General features: G+C 38.6%; 4 protein-coding genes across 4 annotated transcripts; 2 read left to right on the top strand and 2 right to left on the bottom strand.

Moving 5' to 3' along the window:
* The first annotated feature begins 3,418 nt into the window (after window positions 1-3,418).
* Window positions 3,419-4,326, top strand: LOC120774463 (uncharacterized oxidoreductase TM_0325-like). Its single transcript, XM_040104119.1, has one exon. The coding sequence runs from the start codon at window positions 3,457-3,459 to the stop codon at window positions 4,222-4,224; it is 768 nt and encodes a 255-aa protein (XP_039960053.1). The 5' UTR covers window positions 3,419-3,456; the 3' UTR covers window positions 4,225-4,326.
* A 4,626-nt stretch (window positions 4,327-8,952) lies between these two features.
* On the bottom strand, window positions 8,953-14,367 carry LOC120775201 (RUN domain-containing protein 1). The gene is made up of 4 exons (XM_040105264.1): window positions 13,468-14,367; window positions 12,650-13,389; window positions 11,204-12,085; window positions 8,953-10,192 (listed from the first exon to the last, which is right to left on the bottom strand). Exons 1-4 carry the CDS (start codon window positions 14,365-14,367, stop codon window positions 10,003-10,005), a joined length of 2,712 nt encoding a protein of 903 aa, XP_039961198.1. The 3' UTR covers window positions 8,953-10,002.
* A 902-nt stretch (window positions 14,368-15,269) lies between these two features.
* On the top strand, window positions 15,270-16,944 carry LOC120773636 (protein bcn92). The gene is made up of 3 exons (XM_040102644.1): window positions 15,270-15,470; window positions 15,549-15,669; window positions 16,672-16,944. The coding sequence occupies exons 1-3, from the start codon at window positions 15,391-15,393 to the stop codon at window positions 16,747-16,749; spliced, it is 279 nt and encodes a 92-aa protein (XP_039958578.1). The 5' UTR covers window positions 15,270-15,390; the 3' UTR covers window positions 16,750-16,944.
* Window positions 16,945-17,046: 102 nt separating this feature from the next.
* LOC120773635 (6-phosphogluconate dehydrogenase, decarboxylating) lies at window positions 17,047-21,590 on the bottom strand. The gene is made up of 5 exons (XM_040102643.1): window positions 21,369-21,590; window positions 20,646-20,754; window positions 20,460-20,574; window positions 17,535-18,405; window positions 17,047-17,474 (listed from the first exon to the last, which is right to left on the bottom strand). The coding sequence occupies exons 1-5, from the start codon at window positions 21,374-21,376 to the stop codon at window positions 17,132-17,134; spliced, it is 1,446 nt and encodes a 481-aa protein (XP_039958577.1). The 5' UTR covers window positions 21,377-21,590; the 3' UTR covers window positions 17,047-17,131.
* Window positions 21,591-22,260: the final 670 nt, after the last annotated feature.

Raw genomic sequence — 22,260 nt, 5'->3', positions numbered from 1 at the left:
GCCCCATTCATGGATTTTTGCCATCGCTTTCACTGGCATGTGACACTGTCCATTGGCTTGTTGGAAAAGCACTTTCTTTTTCTTCGGCGATTTCGTCCTTCAAACGGCCCAACAACGCTATGTAATAGTCGCTGTTGATCGTCCTTTACTTTTCAAGATAGTCAATAAAAATAATTCAATGCTCATGCCAAAATACAGACTTGCCAGCCGAACGTTGCGCTTTTCCACGCTTTGGAGCAGGTTCATCGTGTGCAATTCATTCAGATGACTTCTGATTGAAATTCTGAGTGAACTGATGGATACATATTTCATCCATTGTCACATATCGACGAAAAAACGTGGGTCTATTACGCTTGAGTATCTCCAAGCACTGCTCCCTACTGCTCATGAACTCGTGTTGTTTGTTGGGCAAAAGTGAGCTTACGTGACAACCACATTGTACAGAGCTTTCTCAGACCCAAATATTCGTGAATTATATGATGAACACCTTCAGTTGATATCTTCAGAGGGTCTGCTATTTCGAACAACTTCACCTTACGATCATCAGAAATTTCTTTTAGACTTTTTTGATGCTTTCGTCGGTAATAATACCTTTTGGACGTCCTCTGCGTTCACCGTCTTCGGTGCTCATTTCATCTCTAAAAAAACAGAAGAGTTACGATTGACTAACTCCCTCTTACCAATTAAATTTTCTTTGTCTCTCTTCTTAATTAAATCCAGTATATATGGGACAGTATATACTACTATGAGCAAAAAATAGTAAGACTTTATTTCAAAATTTTAAAATTCTTAATTTATTCTTCAAAATTTATCTCGTCCCCTCATCGTAGTCCCCCTAGGTAAAAGTTCCACGGAGCTACATTTGGCGAATACGGTGGTTGCGGAACGATATTTGTTGAATATTTGGCGAAAAGCTCACGAAGAATCAGAATATGTGATGGTTTATTATCGGGGAGCAAAAACCAAGAGTTGTCTGCCCAAAATTCCGGCTTCTTTTAACGAATAGCTCCGCGCAAACAACGCATAACACTCAAATGATATTCCTTGTTGAGAAGTTGGGCGGTCGGAAGGAATTCGGAGTGCACCAAATCTCGATAATGATTTTTGAGCTTCTTTGACGTGCTTTTTTCGGCTTCGGCTCACCTATGCCACGATATTCCGCCGATTGAACATCTGTTTCCAAATTGTAAGCATAGACCCAAAACTCATCGCCGATAATAATAGGTATCCTGACATTCTGGCAGTTGGAAAGCATTGTTTTACAGATGTTATCGCGAAACTGTTTTTCGAAAAAGATGAATGATTTTGGACCCATCGTGGTTTCACTTTTCTTAAGTAAAATGATCTTTCAACATGGTTTTCACTGATCCTTCCGATATTCTAACGATGCCTGTAAGATCTGGATTCTCAAGCACCAGTTTCTTTATTGTACGTGTTGATCATCAGTTCATGTTGATGACAGAGTTCGCGATATTTTTCATGCTTCTTACTTACTAGATTTCCGATAATGTTTAATGTTTAATTCGACAAGAACTTCGACGTAATTATTAGAGTTTTTGATGATATTTCGAAATATATGATATTCCTTGAACATAAATTATTAGGGCAAATGAATGAAATGATAAATACTCTGGGTTCAAATCTCAACCAAATATTATTCGAAAAGCTCTCACCTCTCATCTATCTATGGTCGTATTTCATACCGGATTTTCGCAAAGAAGATGACAGCAGAGAACTCCAAGATTTCCTATGGATCGCCTGAACACCTTTTGGTTGATATTTTGGGTGTAAAGTGTGTCAAGGCGAGACTCGTATCAAATGGCCTGAACCTTCCGCAAAAACGACATAGAGTGGAGGTCGCAAAAACGTTACTTTAAAACACCACATCACTCTGATGACAGGACGTGGTTTTTTGAATATGGCGCAGAACAGTGAATAGCGCTTCTAAAATGAACTGAAACCTAAAAAACTAAGTCAAAATCGATCAATAATCTCGGCAATACTTATCTTTTACTTTGATTATCGTGATGTGGTTCACCATGAATTCGTTCCACAGGATGAAACGGTCAACAAGAATACTACTTAACCATTTTTCGGGCATCTTGGTAAAGAAGTTCGTCGTTTTTGACCAAACACGAAAAGAGAGTCATCACTCAGACACGTCATAACCCAATTCAGATTCCCTGTGACTATTCGCTGTTCGGTTTTCTGTTTTCGAAACTGCAAAATCCACTTCAGGAACGCACCTTGAGTCCATCGAAGACATTAAAACTATTTGCTGAAGGCCCTAAGTTATCAATTAATCTGCAAAATCCGCTTTAGGAACCCACCTTGAGTCCATCGAAGACATTAAAACTATTTGCTGAAGGCCCTAAGTTATCAATTAATCAGATGGTAGAAGCTACAACTACATGGAAAAAGTTGGCACCGCGTCCTCTTAGGACAACAACTAAGAAAAATATTTAAAAATTACATTTTTTACCATTATAACAACATCGTGAACACACTCATTATCACACAAAAGTCACAGACTTTATAGCTTTCTTAAGTTCATTTGATTTGACTAAAGTGTTGCGTTTCAGCGATAAAATGACGCAAATAAATAGATTACTTTGTGCAATAGATGGCATCCCCACGAGAAAATGAAATCTTGTCATTCCTAAGAAAATTTGTGTTGAGCTTGTCGTAACCGATAAATGGTGGCTCTCTCCAGATTTAACTTCTCTCCGAGCTACTGATGAATTTTTGAGATATCTTTTTTGGCGAAAATATTTTCGGAAACCTATTGCTGATCGCCGAGGTTTAACGGTTTAAAAGTGAAGTGAACTTTTTCAGAATACAAGAATGAATCCAGAACTATAACACCCAATCGACATACTGCAACATCTAAATCTATCTTAATACACTAGATGTTTCCAGATAACGCTTTTCATTTAACCATTTCAATGGGTCTTCGCTATAGCGCCCATTCCAGCATTGTTCGAATCCTTAGAAACATCGAAAGTCTAAACGGCAAAGTTTGATTAAGACTAACCACCGAAATCACATTCTCAAGCGTTCCGTTCCTAACCTTACACAATTTCACACATTTGATATTGAGCTGACATTGTTGATACTGAAAACCCAAATTCCTACGAGGCTTTTTACCTACGTACGTACTTCATTCATTTTCTAACAACTCATAGAACAAGCAAATCATCACTATGAAACATTTATAACGAGAGCGTTCTGTTTTCAACACGTACCTTCAACTTGATAAGCCTCTCAAATATGCACGCGCATCAGGCCTCCCGAGTGTATTTAATGTCCACGGGCTCAATGAATGCCATTATCTGTCTATCTTATCAGTCTTTGAGTGGTGGAAAAACATTATAAATTTAAAACAATAATAACACGCCTTCACCACCAACGCATTTAAATAGTACAAGCACGGATCCACTCTACACATTCGTTGCAATGAGTTTTACTGGTAAAGTTGTGATTGTAACAGGTGCCAGTTCTGGTCTTGGTGCCGGCACCGCCGAGGCATTCGCGAAACGTGGCGCTAAAGTCGCACTTGTCGGACGCAATGTTGAGAATTTGAAATCGACTGAAGCAGCCTGCAAGGCAGCCAATCCCAATGCCGAGTTGCTGCTCATAGCCGCCGACGTCACCGTGGATGCGGAGCGCATCATCAACTCAACGCTGGAGAAGTTCGGCAAATTGGATGTGTTGGTCAATAACGCGGGTATTTTGGCTTACGGCAGCATCTTGGACATAGGCGTAGAGCAATTCGACTCATTACTTAATACGAATTTACGTTCCATCTTCCTGCTCACCAAATTCGCAGCGCCGCATCTCATCAAGACACAAGGCAATATCGTGAATGTCTCGAGTGTCGCTGGTACGCGTACCTTCCCCAACACGTCAAGCTATTGTACCTCCAAGGCGGCAGTTGATCAGTTCACCAGATGCATCGCCCTGGATTTGGCGCCAATGAATGTCCGTGTGAATGCTGTGAATCCTGGTGTTGTGGTGACAGATATTCATGCACGCAGCGGCATGACCGAAGCCGACTATGCCGACTACATGCGACGTGCTAAGGAGACTCACGCGCTCGGACGTGTGGGCACGACTAAAGAGGTGGCCGACACCATTGCCTTTTTGGCCAGTGACGAGGCTTCGTTCATCACCGGTGCCACAGTGCCCATCGATGGTGGCAAGCAGGCGATGTGTCCACGTTAAGTGCCTTAGGATAATTGAAATACTCGAAGTAGAATATTTTGTAAATTTATGTGAAATAAAATCATAATGTTTTGAGGGTCTGTTACCGTCAATTTCATCACAGTTTCCTTTGAAGAACTTTCGCTGTAGATTTTTACGGTGGATGGTAAACAGCACATCAGTTTAAAACCTAAGTTCATGTGGCTAATATCTAGATGTGGCGCTTTGATTTCTGATTGTTCGATGTTTCGAAATAAAAATATAGTCTGGAACTAACTTCAAATCAGCTCAATCCATGGTAAAACACATATGTAGACACATATTTTAAGCATAATAAGTCTTAAATGCTTTTCCGTGGGATTCCAGTTTAACTTAATTTCAACTAAAAAGTCTAAAAGGCCTCAATCGAAAATCATGAAATAATTCACAATAATATATGGAAAGGTCTATTCGAAAATGCGTTTAGTAGATTTATATATTCCATTTGCAAAATATATCTCCACGTTTATTTATATCATGCAAATATATTGGAGAACATATGAGATATCTTAATCATAAGAACCCAATGCTCAGTGCAATATGATTTGGTCAAATAAGTAACTCCTGGGCTTGGCAAATAGTCTTGGTCTCAGTTTGGTATACCTCAGATAAAAAGTGAGTTTAATTATACAAAAAAAAAAATCAAATTTAATATTCCCCATTAAATAATTTATTGTCATTCGAAAGAACATTCTTTGGCATATAATTTTTGAATATTATCTCTTTCAAACGTTGGCCGCGGCTATGTTTCAGATGGTCCATCCATTAAATTCAAATTTCGGTGACTCGTTCGAGCGTTTCGACTGGTAACTGAATACTGATGAATAATACGCTTGTATTTTTGACCCAAGGCCTGAATCCTCCACGAAAAAGTTTAACGGTGTGACATCACATGATCTTAGTGGCCAGTCGACCGGCCCAAAACGTTAAATTATCTACTCACCAAAGAGTTCGCTCAATAAATCCATTGAATGATGCGATATGTGGGAAGTGACGCCGTCTTGTTGAACCAAATGTCGCCGAGATCGCGAGCTTCAATTTCAGGGCTAAACAAGGTTTACAAATTTAACCTTTCTCTTCCTCTTCTTGAACTCAAATCAACTATAATTTATTTTTGTTATTCTACCTTTCGTTTCCAATGGGTTTCAATCTACTATACAATTCTTTCACTATTTACCATTTTGAAAGCCTTCTACAATGGTCTATAGTACATCTGATGCAATTTGGTCAGGCCCGCTAATGATTAGGTATAATCCAATTTTTCATAAACTTGCTTAAGCCTCGGCTTTCAGTGCCTTCGGCAAATTTTGGTTTTTACGGTTTGGGTTCATTTGGGAGTGCCTTTCGCTTAATTTTTTGTCAATTCTCGCCACCAGTAATGATGAATGTGGGGTTCTCAGTTTTACGTCGTTTTTGCAAAAGTTTTAGATATCTTGGTACGAGCCTAGCATCGACACGCTGGTTAACCAAAACATTAACCAAAATGTGTTGTGTTGATTCATAAAAGATGTTGAGATCCTCTGCTATCTCTTTGATGCCAACATGGCGTTGCTCAAAGACCTGTTCTATAACTTTATCAATTTATTCGTTACTAACAGAGGTGGATGCATGACTCGCATAAGGCAAGTTTTCGATGACTTTACTACCTTCACTGAATACTTGCGGCACTCAAATACTTGTATACGTGATAAAGTAGACTCACTAAAATGAGAAGTTCCATAACAAATGGTAAATTAAAAGTGTTTAACTCGATACTGACTTTCTGAATGTCACCGTTTTCATGCCCAGCGGTATCTTACTCTGCAATGATATGATAAACTTGCATGCATTGTGGTAGTGACCGTACGAGTACATACAGTTGCGTTCATAAAAATAGTAGTGCAACAGCTTCTTGTATTTGAAGATCTTTCCTAATATTATCTGAAAATGTAAAAAAATCAGTATTATGGAACATGCAAATTATACAATATTTGAAATCAAGTCCTAATCACCATTATACAAAAATTTTTTTAGAATTATGACTTACTACTCTTACAAAACGTAGGAGGCTATTTGAAAACAATTTGAAGATAACAAGTTCCCGGAAAGTAACTCTTTTGACGAAGAAACATGTTGCTGCAAGAGTAAAGTTCGCAAAGAACATTTCAATTCTTCACCTACATAATTGAAGATTGTGGTGTGGAGCAATGAAAGCAAAAGTCATGCTTTTTGGAGGAACAGGCTCCTGAATGTACAAGGTGTGTTCCAAAGTAAACAGGACATCTATATTTCGACTGGTGCGTTAGAATCTGCTATCTTCATCGATTGTCCAGTGAGAATTTCATGACATTTCATCGATGTTTGTGTTATCGGTGCGAAAATGAGCTTTGAACAAAGAGCCAATATTAAATTTTGTTTTAAAATTGGTAAAACTTTTACCGATACGTTTCAATTGATGAAACAAGTTTATGGCGATAATTGCCTATCCCGTAGCAGAGTGCACGAGTGGTTTCAACGTTTTCAAAGTGGTTGTGAGTACATAAATGACGATCAACATGTGGGCCAATCAAAATCCGTGATCACCGGAAATTCCATCGAAACTGTGCGTGAATTCATCAAAAATCAGCCGAAATTATCATTGAAATTCATTGAAATGGAATTGACGTTGGAGTTTTGAAGCGTTTGGTGCGCCGTATTCGACATGTACGGTCCGAATATGGCGAAGATGAAAGTTGGCTTATATGACCGTTCGCTACCAAACACATGAGATGATTCCAAGTACACTACCGAAATTTTTAAACATGTTGGTCTGAGTATTATAGTATGTACTTGCATTTCGAACTATGGTGTTGGTCCTACATACTTGTTAGTCAACATCATGAACCGAACAAAGTCTGCAAACCTGTTGAAGGCTGATATGTAATCATTTGCCAGCTGGGAAATGTCTATAAAAAGAACAAATGAACAGGTTAACGACCCAAAACATACTACCAAACTAGCTAAAGAGTGGATCGATGTTATGCCCTGGCCAGAGCAGGCACAGTATCTGAATTCAATCGAAAATTTTCGGGGAAATTTTAAACGAGTTGTTGTAACATCAAATTTATAAAGTAGAACAAAACTTTGACCGTTGGTCAAGGAGGTATGGTCAAGGAGGTATGGGCTCAAAGGTCAGAATCTAATAGACTCCATAAAACGTTGATGTATAGATGGAATAAAATATGAAGACTTTATAACCAAATATTAGTGAATCGAAAAGATTTAGATTTAGATTTGTGGGGCCATAGAATAGAAGAACACTTAGTAGCCAATACAAATTTGCACAAGCGTTTAATTTGCCGCCAGCTCGGTGGGATGTCTGAAGGTATGCGCTCCCAAGTGTTTAAGTCTTGACCTCCCAAACGCGGGACAGTCAAGAAGGAACTGCTGAGTTGTTTCCACCTCATCTTCTTCCATACAGCTTCTGTAGATGTGGACGAGGCCTCACTGAGGGCAAAGAGATCACTAGATCTCTTGCGATCGATCTTGGCTTTTGCGATAGCGCATGTACCGATGTTGGCCCAGCGCTGGCCAAGCTTTTGCGAAACCCAGCTATCTAGTAGTATGCCGCAAGAGGATGCGGGAGTATCGGCCCGCTCCCATTCTAGCATAAGCGCTACATCATCTGCACAGGCAATCACCCGACTGCCATGATCTAGAGGAGAGAGAACTCCACCTCGTGCTGTCGAGCACGTGCGTTTCCCCATTCCGTTTCAATCACTCTGTCGCACAGAAGACTGAAAATGAGTTGTTTGAGGTTTGATTTAACCCCAAGACCGTCTAGAGCAGTTACGACTGCTTCCGTCAGGATATTTTGAAAGCTTCCTCTATATCAAGGATGGTCCATGACACGATAGTATTCAGGGCAGTATCCACTGACTTGCCTTTACAATAAGCATGTTGCCCTCCTGATAAATGGTCCTTCGGATCCGACGCCTTTTGTAGCAGTAAATTAGTCTTCCCAGAGTTTTTAGTAAGCAGGAGGAGAGACCTTGGTCGTGACATGGCAGCCACCCCCGGCATGTAACTCAGTCTTAGGCAGTTCGCATGGATAGGTGCCAACCAGTTGTATGACATCTTAACAGTATGTTGCAGCTGCACTGGTGTGATGCCATCCGGCCCGGGGAACTTAAAAGGTTTGAACGAATTGATCGCCCAGGTCCAGTTCATCCAGCAAGTCGACAATCGTCCGAGTGATACCCCCTAGAAGACGTGTTACTCGGGGAGCACCAAAGAGCATCCGTAGTGTATCTTCACTACTCATGGCCCACTTCCCATTTGCGTCTTTAAGATAACCCGAGTCTCTTGCTAGTACGAAATACAAATTTAGAGAAAGCTGTGTAGATATAGAACGTAGAAAAGCTAAAAAATACTTTTTAAAGGTATTAAATTCATTGTTTGTATTTTTAGCTTGATTTTTCTGTTTTATAGTTAGAACCCACCGGCACTACTATATCCATGAACGCTGCTGTTTGTGGGTATGTTTGCACTTGACTCGAAAAAAAAATTAAAAATATAATTTTTTATCTTTTTACTTTAGCTTCATTTACGTTAGTTTCTTTATTCGATTAATTTGTTGTTATTTGTATACTTAGACTAGAATATATTTATGTAGGTATGTATATCTAAATATTATGACATGCACATAGATTTATATTAATTATGTTATTTAATATGTTTTAGTTATAATTATATAATTTTTACTGCACTTTTTTATAATATATATATTTATATATTTATGTGTGTATATGTATTTGTTGTAGAAATAAATTGTTAAGAAGGCTCTTGGTGAGTTTATATGGGGACCAACGGCCTTTCACAAAAGTTTTTATTTTCTCAAAAATCCAAATGACTTTGTTGTAAACTAATTATGCCAGAAGAATAATTTTAACTAATTTTTTTTTTACTTGACTATCATTTGTAAGTTTAAATAAAAATTATTAAAATTTTTTTTTCATCATTTTAAAGCAAAAAAATATTTAATTTGCTAGTGCTTAAGAGGAAATTTCAAACTTCTTTGCTAAAATTAATTAAATTAATTAAAAATTGAAATTAGATATAGAAACTCCAAATAAAAAAAAATAATAAAAATATATTTTATGACGCTTTAGTTCAAAACTAACCGCACTTTTCTAGCAAAATTATATAAATCTTAAATCAAAAACTTACAAATATTCGAGAAACTTAGAAGAGTGCTAAAGAGTGCTGGCTTTGCTTATTTGTAAGTTTGTTTGTGTGGGTATTTGGTCTGTTTACATAGCATTGTATTAAAAAAGCACTACTTAGACATTATTTAGTTATCAAATAGTCAGATACACATTAGTTAACATATATATTTATATATAAATTGTTTGTGTGGGTAAAATGTAAGTATGCACGAATTGAGTGGTGTTAGACTAGAATAAAATGGACTAGAGTTTGCTTGATACCTTTCAACATTATACATACAACTTGTCAAACCATAAAATACACACTGACATACACAAATATTCGAACTTCATGAATACTTGAGCACAACACATCAATAAATGCGCTTACTAATTTGGAAGAAATTCGATTAGTTCTGCAATAATAATATAAGTACAATGATTTCTTTGAGGTTTTTTTTTACTACTTTAATGTTAGGATATGAAAATAATTGCCCAATGGATGTCATACACACATACTTATGCATAAGCACTTTGCTCACTTAACTATATCTACTATATATATGTATATATGTATGTCGATTAGTTGATAATTTTAAAGGTTTCTAAAATGTCGTATGGCCAAATCTATGGGCAAATCGAAATCATATTTGGTGAGAGCGTCGATGGAGCGCAGCGAGTCACGAAAACCGGTGCGTGCAACATAGCTGTTGGGCGTGTAGTAGGTGTCCACCAAATCGTTGCAGCTGAAAATCAAATTCAACCACTCGACCAACTGATGGCAGCTGCAAAATGAGAAAGTGAAAAATGTTAAAACAAGCAAAAACGTTAACTTCGGTTGCACCGAAATTATAATACCCTTTACATGTGCATTTCTTATAACATAAAAGAGTATAAATGAATAAATAATAAACTCTAGCTTGATTTTGTTCCGTCAATTTGTATAACAGCTATATGCTATAGTGGTCCGATGTGAACAGTTTATTCAGAGATTGTGCCGTTACTTTGGACAATAATTCATGCCAAATTTCTTGAAGATATCTCGTCAAATGACAAAGCTTTTCATACAAGCACTTAACTCCGAACGTTCAGTTTATATGACAGCTATATGCTATTAAGGCCCGATCTAGACAATTTCTTCAGAGATTACATTACTGCTTTAGGCAATAATTTATGCCGAATTTCTTGAAGATATCTCGACAAATGACAAAGCTTTCCATACAAGCACATGATTCTGATCGTTCAGTTTATATGACAGCTATATGCTATAGTGGTCCGATCTAAACAATCACTTCAGAGATTACATTTATGCCTTAAACAGTAATGCATGTAAAATTTCGTGAAAATATCTCGTCAAATGGGAAAGCTTTCCATACAAGCACTAAATTCTGATCGTTCAGTTTGTATGACAGCTATATGCTATAGTGGTCCGATCTAAACAATCACTTCAGGGATTACATTACTGCCTCAGAATATAATCCATGCCAAATTTCTTGAAGATATCTCGTCAAATGACAAAGCTTTTCATATCAACACTTGATTTCGATCGTTCAGTTTATATGACAGCTATATGTTATAGCGACCCGATATCGGTAGTTCCAATAAGTGTACAAATTTTTGGCGAAAAAAGGACGTGTGTAACCGTTCAGATCGATATCTCAATAACTGAGGTACTAATGTACAGACAAACATTCAGACGGACATGGCTAAATCGACACAGCTCGTCATGCTCTTTCCGTATACACTGTTTAGGGTATAAAAAAATATAAAAGTTCCAAACACTCAGTTACACTCACTTGAGACCTGCACAAACGAACGCTTTGAAGTGTGCATTATAGCTACGCTTGTAGGGCCGATGCATGGCGATAATCATGCCCACAGCGCTGAGGAAGTTCTGCTTCGCCGTAACCGTTTGCGCGTCGACAATGTCCAAATTGAAGCTTTGCGAAAGCTTACGCGCCGGCGTATTATTAAACTCATCGCCATTCTTCAGATAATAATACTCCAAAATGAGTTCCCAAGCATGCATGGGACGACTGCCGCCACTGCCGAAGAAGCCGCCTGCGTTCACGTCATCGCAATCGTTGTCCGTGTAATTGGCATTGTAGGTGGAAGAGAAGGCCGCTGACGAGACGAAGGATGTATCGCTGGTCGTATCCCTGCCACGATAACCCTGTTCGGCGGCAAAAACTGGGGACGGATTGAGGCAACGCATGAACGGTACAATTAGGCTGGACGTGGCCGATTCAGTTTCCACACGCAATCCATGCTGTATGAGTCGCAGCAGTGTCATGGAGAAATTCTTGCGCACCGCCGTTGTTAACTCTTTACTAATCGTGATGATGGAGTCGCCGCCCTTATAGCGCGCACCGTGCGTCTTGCGACAATGGTTTCGTTCCCAGGCATAACAATCGTACGTGTCGTCATCCGAATCGGATGATACGATGTACGCTTTGAGATCCTTGCGATGCGTTGCCGCATTGGCTGGTTGTGTGCGCGCACGTGGTGGGACCGTAACTGTACCGTTTTGTGCGCTTAGCGCCACTGTTGTGTTGGCATTGCGGCTGGTGTTCTTCAGCGCACGCTTCATGTTGGCCAACTTTTCACGGTCGAAGCTTAGTGTGGCTGCAAGAGATGCCACCTCCTGTATGTCGACCTCCAGTTGTGCGCGTAAATCCCTGAAAAATTGTGGAAATTTATGTTCTAAAATAATGACTCTTCAAAAAATATATTCAAAGGAAGTATTTTAGCATGTAGAACCCCTCCGGCACTTCAAAACAATGTAAAACTTTAGAGAACATATTTTTTTGGGGACTACTTGGGAAATTTCTCGAAAGTTTCTTTGAATTGACACAAACTTAAAACTGTGTCTCTGGCCTTCTGATTGCTTTTAAAACCATAACGACTCTGTTTAAGTCCCTTATAATCTTTACTTTGAGTCTCAACTTGGAGTCACCTCGGTCTGAAGTAATCAAAATTATTGTAACGGTTATTTAATTCCCTCTTTGGTTCAAACGATACGAACAGACTTTTTCTTCTTCTTTACTGGCGTAGAAACCGCTTACGTGAACAGACTTAGGTCGCTAAAATAACAACCCTTGGATGGATAAAATTGTACTCGATTCCGGTAGCGTAGAACCGGCTGTTTTAGGAATTGATCAAGCTCTCTCTCTGTCGATCTTCATTTCATCTTTTTGAACCAGACAGACTCCCACTGTAAACCTTTCCACAAGTTTACTCACCCCCAATGATTGCCTTTCGATGTCTTTTTCATCGCATTCTTCTGAAACTGATCTGCCTTGGCCCCAAAATGTGTCGTGGCGAACATTTGCATCAACAACGAAGCTTTATCCAACAAACTATGAGCCTTGCTATTTAAAGTCTCTCCACTGTCTTGTTGTGCGGCGTTCCGACTTGTATTTGGATGCATTGTATTCAGAGTATCCTGTTCGGTAGCCTCCTGCTGCGGTGACATAAGTTTCTTCCGCACTTTTTCACCTTTTTTCTTGGCAGCATAACTATTGTAGGGCTCATTCGGTTTCTCATTACCATTGAGTGTCTTCATTTTTGAATCCTCTGTGTCGCATTGCAAAAAGGCAATGAAACGTTCCAGATCGGTGATCTGAGTTTTCAGCTGCGCCACTAATTGTTCCTTCATGCGCAGCGGACCAACGAACTCGCCAATGGCGTTATCTACATGGTTCTTCAACTCTTCCGAAGTCAGTTCGGGTAAATCGCGTTCGTCCACTTGCAGATTGAGTTTATTCTTCAACTCATCAATGATTATCTTCTGTTTCTCTAGCAGTATATGTTGTGGTAAGACGGGCGCACCGGATTCATAAGCCAGTTTTTCCAATTCACTTAGTTGGGACTTCAAATGTTCGATCAGCTCGAATTGACGCTGACGCACGGCTTCATCGTCGGGCTGCGAATGGCTAGAGGAGTCTGCATTTGTGTTACCTACCGCGGCAGGTACAATTGGCTACAAGAGAGAGATAATTGAAACAAAGATTATTTAAAAATATTTCCAGTAAACGCGTTTCACCGTGATTTCACTCACTTCCGGTATACCGCGAAACGCAAACTCCTCCAAATCCTTCAGTAATTGATCACGCTCATGCGACGGTGCCTCCACAATTTGTCGCACGCGTAGCTGAACATGTGCGAAATGTGAAGTCAATGCCATCAATGAAGTGGTTAATAGCTCCTGCTCCTCTTCCATGCTTCTCAAGCGTCCCAAATCATTTGTATCGCCACGCAACATTTCTTGCTTATCCTGACTATCGGAACTCAGCAGTTCCAACTCCGATTCAGGACTAAGCAATTCTGATGTCGGACTCATTGCATCATCGTAATTCGCGCCTAGCGGCGACCAACGCTCACTCAATGGATGCGGTGATATATGATCGAAATGTTCCGCTGTCAATAAGGTGTCGTCATTGAAAATGCCATTTGCTTCCTTGCATTGCGCGAACAATTGTAGCTCGCTATTCGACGTGTCATGTAGTGTTGATTTCCCTAGGCTATCTTTTACCTCCACCTCTTCTGCTTCGTCCTCCTCCATTTCCGCCCCGTCTAGCTGGCTACCCATCATACACTCATAAGCTGTCGTTTTGTGTGCAGCATAAAGGGTGGTTTGTCCGAAAGTCGGCGACGGTGTAGCGGGTTCTGAGTTGGGGGTTCTTGCCTCCACTCGCGTCGCATCAGCTGCATTACTTTCGCTACATTGACTATTGCAACGACGCTCAAGAAAAATCGTTTCATCCTCGTCAAGTTGTTGACCTTCGTCCCCTGTATCATCCCCCACGTCTGTGTGCTTATTTGCCACCTCCACAAGTGCAATTGCACAAACACCGTTTTCTTTGTTGTCTGCCACATTGGATTTAGCAAGCAAGCTGCTGAAGTCCTTATCGAACTTTTCTTCCATCTGTTCACTACACCGTATGCTATTCATTTTCATTAAGTTTTAAATGCACTCTCTTTATACACTATATACACATGGAGAATGTTGATATTATTCTTGAATATTCGCTGTAAATATTTTGCAACATTTCTAAGCAAAAATGCTCAGGGAAAAAATCAATTTTATTCAATTAGCACAACGTCCTCACACAACAAGTATTCGGAGAAAAACTACGAATGTGCAACGAAGACATATGGTGTAGTTTTGTGACACTGATTACGGTATATTGTAATAGAATAACGGAAATCGTGGTAGTGTTACCTGCTGCGAAATATTTTTTTGCGAAATTGTTGAAAAATAGTTGAGTTTGAGAGAGGAAGAGAGAAAGAAAAAAATTGTATATTTAATAAATATTTTTAAAAATAAGTTGATGCTGCTTTTTTATTTTAATTTAATTTTCATATTTTTTGATCAATTTCACATCTTATTTTACAGAAAATTTTGGAATATTTGTTGTTATAATATTTTTTTTATGTTTCAAATTTAATTTATCTTTTTTATTTTTATTGTTTTCCATTTTTTTTATTATTTATGTATGTATATAAATATATGGTATTCCTTTTAAAATTTTATGCACTTTTTTATTTATATTTAATTTTTTATTTAAATAAATTTGTTTTATTATAATTTTTTTTGTTTTATTATTATTTTTTTTATTAAATTGATAAATTTTTATTATTTTTATTTTACTTTTTTTAATAAACCCTAAAAAATTAGGTTCTCTTTCATAAATACATAAATGTATACAAATTACTTCTGTTTCCAAATCTGATACAAACCAATTGTAATAGCACCCTGCATATTCCATTGTAATAAATTGTCGTTGCTATCAGCTGTTTCATGTATTTATCCGCATATGTTTCTGACATTTCGCCATTCCGATTTGTTCGCCATCAGCTGCTAAGTTTTTATGGAGTTTTAATGCGTTTGCGCCAATTCGTGTATTTATATTATAATTTCACAAAATTGGTGTACCTCTGACCGGCAAAAAAGAATTTACTTTGACAGAAAGTTGCAAAAATGTCAACAAGACGGCAAGTAATTACGATTTATCGCCTACTTTTGCGTGAGGCTGAAAAAATCCCTGCCTACAATTTCAGGTAAGCATAGCAGACCTAACCAATAGGTTGGTTGCCTGTTATAAAAACATTTTCATAATAAAAAACTGTCTCTTTTAGAATGTATGCCGGACGGAAAATACGCGACACATTCCGTGAAAATAAAAGTATTAGTGACTTTGCGGTTATCGATCAAAAACTGGCAGAAGCTAAACAAAATCTGGAGCTTGTGCGGCGGCAGGTTAGTAAATTGATGTTTATTTTTGGTAACTGCTTGCATTTTGATAAGCTGTGTGATAAATAAGTAATAAAGATTTGAGGTTACGCAGCTGCTAGTTACAGAAAGTTGCGAAAAACTTATTATTCAATGTACACAGCACAGCAACAAAGGTTCGAATGATTAATCATAGGCGCAGAGGAAAATATAAATCTAGCCGTCCGTCTGTCTGTTTAGAGATATCAATATTAAATTTTGCTCAACGAAAACGTCGATATTGGATAACTACAACATGTAGCTGCCATGAAAAAGTGTTTGTTTGACGAGTCTTATTTACGAACGGATTATTATCCAAGACGAATATAGTCTACGGGATCACTATAGCATATGGCTGTCATACAAACCGAACGATCAAAATTAAGTGCTTGTATGGAACCTTTTTTACTTCTGACGGTTATTATTGCCAGGGTGCAAACAAAGTTAATGTCTTTCCGTGGTTTTTTTTATAGCTTTTTTTGTTTAAATCGTGTGAAAAAAATGTAATTGATGTGTGAAATAACGACGAAATTGTATTTGTCAGCAAATAATTTACCTAGCAGAATCATTGACTGTAAAAAAATAATATGATAGTAATAGCATTTATTCATAAAAGTAGTAACTAACAATATTCACTCGGCTTTTGTTCTATCTACACATATGTATATTATGTACGTGTGAATGAATGTAAAGGAATCAAACCCAAGGCTATATGGCTATATATACATACCTATAAATACAAGCTATAATATTGTGTAGATGCATATTTTACATACATAAGTAGTTCATAATGACTAAGCGTTTTGCAATACATAGATACTTATGTACATAGTATATACATACTTCATTACAATATTTATCACCCGCATTTATCTTTAAAAATTATGAAATTCAGAAAAATACTTGAAATCATTACATATATACACTAAAGTTTGCTTATATCTTATTGATGAACATATCGCTTATCATCACACATCTCTATCTTTGCAGGTTATCATTGGACACCTGTACTCAGCCGAAAAACTTGTCATTGAACAGCCTAAAAAAGCACTGCGTCGCTCAAAATAAAAGCTGAAATGTTTTTGAATGCCCTAAATAGTACTATTGCAACTTGTTATATTCGCTACATCATATTAGAATTAGCAATACTTTGACAATTACATTGTTTATATCGCAGTAACTGCATTTAGGTTAGGAGGTTAAAATTTGAGATTTCAAAGGAAAGAAAAAAAGTTGAAATAAAAAACGAGCTTTTAATGTTAAGAATCTGTTTTCTTTTAATACCCACTTGTAATATTTTTATTTACACCATTCGTATACATGCGCGCATGTATGTATGTATGCGTTTAAAGTAATTACATACGGATATGAAATTAATTGCTAATTATTTTCTAAGAAATTGGAATGCCTTTTTAGAAAACTAAATTTGTGGCATCTTGTGGCATAAGCTTTACGCCAGGTATGTACTGGCAGAGACATTGCCGCCGGTGCCGGTCCAATTGGTATGCACAAATTTACCCTCAGCACCTAAGAGTTCATAAGTATGGGCGCCGAAGTAATCGCGCTGCGCTTGCAACAAGTTGGCGGGTAATTTTTCAGTGCGATAGCCATCGTAGAAGGAGAGTGCGGTCGAGAGGGCTGGTACAGGGATGCCCCACAGGAAGGCGTTGGCGACAACTTGACGCCAAGAGTTTTGGCCTACTTCAATTGCCTTCTTGAAGAAGTCATCCAACAGCAGGTTCGAGAGTTGTGGATTGCGGGTGTAGGCCTCCTTGATGTTGCCCAAGAACACACTGCAAATAAAGTGACGTTGTAGAATAAGAATTACATAATTGTCCATGCGTAAGACTTACCTGCGGATGATGCAACCGCCGCGCCACATCAACGCAATGCCACCATAATTCAAGTTCCAGTTGTTGTCTTTGGCAGCCTCACGCATCAACATGAAACCTTGTGCGTATGAAACGATTTTGGCGCAGTACAGCGCATGCTTGATGTGATTCAAGAACTTGGGTAAGTCGTCGACCTTTGCCGTTACGCCGGGACCGCTCAATTGTTTGCTGGCCGCCACACGTTCATCCTTCAGCGCGGAGAGACAACGTGAGAATACCGCTTCACCGATTAGCGTTACAGGTACACCATATTGCAGCGCAGCAATGGCTGTCCACTTGCCCGTACCTTTCTGGCCAGCTGTGTCGCGTATGCGCTCCAACAAGTAACCTTTATCATCCTTGTAGTTCAAAATGTCGCGTGTGATTTCGATGAGGAATGAATCCAACTCTTCGCTATTCCACTTCTCGAACTCTGCAGCCATTTCGGTTTGAGAGAGACCAAGCGCTTTCATGATTTGATACGCTTCACAGATCAATTGCATATCACCATACTCAATACCGTTGTGTACCATTTTGACGAAGTGTCCAGCACCGCCTTCGCCGACCCACTCACAGCATGGTTCGTTGTCGGCTTTTGCGCAAATGGACTGGAAAATAGGTTGGATGAGTGGCCAGGCTTCTGGATGACCGCCGGGCATGAGTGATGGACCATGACGTGCACCCTCTTCACCGCCGCTCACTCCGGAACCGACGTACAAAATTTGCTTAGCGCGTAATTCATCGCAACGACGTGCGGTATCTTGGTACTCGGAGTTGCCACCATCGATGATTACATCGCCGGGCGATAGTAGTGGCACCAATTGTTTGATGAAGTCATCTACAGCGCTGCCGGCTGCAAAAATAATCAAAAATATTTAATTACAGTTTAAGTTTATGTGTTGAACGGCGAAATATGTAAATCAGAAAACTCTGATAAGGTCACGCAGTGATTTTTATAATGTCATCCCCAAATCTATCGACTTCATGTAAACGAAAAGCTATAATATATATAGTAATATTCAGCCAAGGACTGTCAGTATAGCCATCAAATAATTTTGAGAAACTCTGCCGAGTTGACAGTAATTAGCTATCATCGAATTCGGTTCCGTTGGCCGATTCCGGTGACATCGACCTTCTTCAGTTACTTTTAGTTTTTAACCACAGCTGCAAAGACCTCCTTGCTGGACCACTGCAGTATATTTCAAGCTGAGCTCTTTGCTATTGCAAAAGCCGCGGAGCTGGTCTCGAATACATCTGCAGAGTATTCTAAAGTAAACATTTACTTAGGCAACCAAGCAACAATCAAGGCAGTAACCTCGTATCTCATATCGGCCAGAAGTGTCTTGGGAAGGATTGTCATAGATTGTCCGAACATAGTATCTCTAAAGAGAGACCTGTCTCTATTAAATTTCAGGAGTTGATTTACTAAAGTCTGCGGATTGTCTTTGGTTCATAAAAATAAATCGCCATTGTCTTCTACAAAATATTTTAATGACACCACGGTCCATAATAACCAAATGGCAACTGCAGAACGCAGAAGGAACTAAGAAGCAATAATGTATCCAAAACTGGCAAGTTTAATAAGTTATTTATACCTTAGAAAGGGCTGATCAAACACAAATATCAATATCGACGCTGCGAGCCCCGATTCATAAATAGAAGCAAAAAAAAATTTACAAATATTGTTGCCGAGCTGCGAGCTGCCCTGAAAACTCCGGGCCCCGAAGAAGTTGTCGCCGATCTCCCTCCTATCGACTGGGTTTAACCCTATAGGCGCAAGACAGACTTTAACGGAACGTCACTAAAGAGTACGCTTGCGTCTTTCCCACACAGACTCGATAAGGATCCCATTCCTTAGATGGGTTAAAATCCATTCTTTGGCAACAGAAAAATCGAATCGTCAAAATAATTTTAATTTTCATTCATAAAACCAATGCAATTATTTTTTGGTGTTCCAACTGCGTAAGTCTTCTACAAATAGCTTTAGTCTGCAGATCAAAGCGTCTTACTCGTAAGCGCCCAGCTTTAGGCAGCAGAGGTCACAGTTAAACCCAAACTATTTGATATCTTGATGACCTTCACCTGCACCACCGCATCTAGCTCTGTTTCTGGGCTGATTATTATTTGTGTCGAGAATCTATAACCGCTTGAATATGACTCATTAGTGCTGCCAGCAAATGACCTTGAGATGATAGATTTTCGGCAACCAAATTTCGAAATTGATAACAGCACAGCCGTAACGCACGCATGCCACGTGTGACTAGCGAGATAAGAAAGCATAAAAGCCATGGGAAGTGACCCTCTCCAGATATATTTTTAACTTACTCGACAATTTGATTATTATAGTTTAGCTTAATTTCACAATTAAGTAAAAGTTGCTTTTAATTTGCCTCACTTTGCAGCCAACAGCTGAGCGTGACTTTTTTGCCCCCCAAAAGCGCCTTTGGCTCATTAAACGCCGTGGAGCGAACAGCTGTCAGTGCTGGCGTGTTTTTGGAAACATATACATATGTATACACATGTGCGTGTGTGTATGTGTGTTTGCAAATCACCTCACATTCACTTGGCCGTGCCGCCACCGCACGCCATGCTCTCTACACGTGACGTAATAATGACGTTGCATTTGTCGATCAAGGTAATTATTTTGCAATAACAATTTAGCGCAGTAACAGTGCAAATAGTTGTTGTTCCAGCTGTATATATATTTGTATGTATGTGTGTGTGTGTTTGTACGTGCTTGAAACTTTGAAGTCTTTACCGGTTCGTAAAGTACTCGCTTGTACTTCGTATGTCTTTTTATATATGTATGTATGTGAGTCAGTTTTTAAATGTATATGTGTGTGTGTTTATTTATCTGTACGACATTGACAGTGACATTGCCATATACTTGCATACGCTCCAACTTACCCTTGACCAGAAGCATAACTTTCCGTGGCAACTTCAATTTGTTCACCATATCCTGCAACGAAGTGGCGCCGATCACTTTTGTGCCCTTGGCCTCGTTCTGCAAAAATTGGTTGACCTAACACGGCGTAAATGTGAAAGCAAAGTCAAGTTATTTACAGTTTATCGGTATGTGTAACTGTCACTTACCTTCTCGACGGTGCGATTGTAGGCGCAAACCACGAAGCCATTATCATTCATGTTCAAGATGAGGTTCTGACCCATAACGGCCAAACCGATCAAGGCAATATCTGCTTTACTGCAAAAACAACGTTTAGGGTGGTTAGAAAGGTACGAAAAAATAACAACAACATTTGCAGTAAGGGACATTTTCTCAATAACTGATTTATAGCCAACTATCAGTTAAGTTCTGGTTAAAAATTCGGTTATTTACCGGTATAAAGTGGTTAAGTTAACCAGTACTTAACTGATAGATGACTGCTATGCAAATATTGAGCAACGGCTCTAAGCAAAGTAAATATGACATATCTATAAATGTTTGTTGTAATTTTATATACATTTCTATATATGTACATATGTATATAGTATATACGTACATATGTATGTATAACTTAACTTTAGTGGTTGCACTGGCTAATAACGAATTTTATATACGTACATATGTATATATATACATATGTATGCACATATATTTTTGCACAGATTTTCCCTTTTATATACATATGTATGTATTAAACTCATCAATAGCCAGCGCGGCCGCTAACCCACAGTTATGGCGTTAGCCGCTGTGCGCTGTGATAATTGCGAACATACATACATACATACATACACAGATGCATATATAAAATAAAAATGTGTGTTTTACACTTAAAACGTGCGATAGCTTGCTTCTGCTTACACTCATATACTTACGCTGACATGTTGTTTTTGTTATTGTTGTTCCAACTTATTGCTTCTAAAATATACGATTGTTGCACACTTGGCCCTTTCCACACCGTTTATTGATCACAACACCGTTTTTTTCCGCAGCGTTTATTCACTCACTAGCTAATAGCTTTTTTTTTATGGTTCCACCGCTCACTTTCGCGTCCAGCTGGCGTACTTTACTTGTTGGCAATCGCGCGATTACTGAACATTGAAATCGGTTGAAAAGTCATACGAGCATGCCAGCCGGCAAAAGTAGTGTACTCATCAGCATGCGCATGGAAGAGGAAACCAAAAGGTGACACCGATAATGTGGAGCTTTAGTTTTGGGGTTGAGCTTTGACGTTTGGCGGTGCTTTTTTTGGCCCCAAAAAGCATTGAAAATGATTTTTTAGATTTTTTTGTGTTTTAGTTTACAAATTTAAAATTTAAATTAATTATGCGCACGAAATAGAGTCGCTTAATACGTGTGGAGCTTTCAAGTTGCTTACAAAAACAAAATTAAAAATCTATGCACTGACGAGTTATTGCAAGTCATTTATCTTCATTTAGATTAGAGGTCAATTGAGAGACATTTACTTTATTCCTGTACTATCTAGAAGTTAGTATGTTGAACAAAAAAAAACTTTCTAGCATACTAAATGGCGTTTTCTCAATGTCTGCTAAACAACCATTTTTCAGTTAATTTCTAGACAACTTAACAAAGACTTCTTTTTTCGGTAAAAAATTTTTTTTTTTAAAAGAAATTAACTGTCAGATGGTTGCTAACAAGTCATTGAGAAAACGTCTCTAAAAAAATGTGAAAAGGAGCGCACAAATGAGAGAGGAATTGAAGTTATTCCAATTTCAAACATTTTTTTTAAAATAAATTCTGTTGTTG

Source organism: Bactrocera tryoni, chromosome 4 (assembly GCF_016617805.1).
Source record: "Bactrocera tryoni isolate S06 chromosome 4, CSIRO_BtryS06_freeze2, whole genome shotgun sequence".
Lineage (NCBI taxonomy): Eukaryota > Metazoa > Arthropoda > Insecta > Diptera > Tephritidae > Bactrocera > Bactrocera tryoni.
This window is presented reverse-complemented; position numbering and strand designations above follow the sequence as displayed.

What these genes read in the sequence shown, in the direction of transcription:
- LOC120774463 (XM_040104119.1), top strand. Translation starts at nt 3,457, where the DNA reads ATGAGTTTTACTGGTAAAGTTGTGATTGTAACAGGTGCCAGTTCTGGT.
- LOC120775201 (XM_040105264.1), bottom strand. Translation starts at nt 14,367, where the DNA reads ATGAAAATGAATAGCATACGGTGTAGTGAACAGATGGAAGAAAAGTTC. An exon ending in CGTTTCGCGGTATACCGGAA is followed by an intron (nt 13,390 to 13,467) that starts GTGAGTGAAATC and finishes TCTCTCTTGTAG; the next exon opens with CCAATTGTACCTGCCGCGGT. An exon ending in TTCGTTTGTGCAGGTCTCAA is followed by an intron (nt 10,193 to 11,203) that starts GTGAGTGTAACT and finishes CTCATTTTGCAG; the next exon opens with CTGCCATCAGTTGGTCGAGT.
- LOC120773636 (XM_040102644.1), top strand. Translation starts at nt 15,391, where the DNA reads ATGTCAACAAGACGGCAAGTAATTACGATTTATCGCCTACTTTTGCGT. An exon ending in ATCCCTGCCTACAATTTCAG is followed by an intron (nt 15,471 to 15,548) that starts GTAAGCATAGCA and finishes TGTCTCTTTTAG; the next exon opens with AATGTATGCCGGACGGAAAA. An exon ending in TGGAGCTTGTGCGGCGGCAG is followed by an intron (nt 15,670 to 16,671) that starts GTTAGTAAATTG and finishes CTATCTTTGCAG; the next exon opens with GTTATCATTGGACACCTGTA.
- LOC120773635 (XM_040102643.1), bottom strand. An exon ending in ACAATCGCACCGTCGAGAAG is followed by an intron (nt 20,575 to 20,645) that starts GTAAGTGACAGT and finishes ACGCCGTGTTAG; the next exon opens with GTCAACCAATTTTTGCAGAA. An exon ending in GGCGGTTGCATCATCCGCAG is followed by an intron (nt 17,475 to 17,534) that starts GTAAGTCTTACG and finishes CTTTATTTGCAG; the next exon opens with TGTGTTCTTGGGCAACATCA.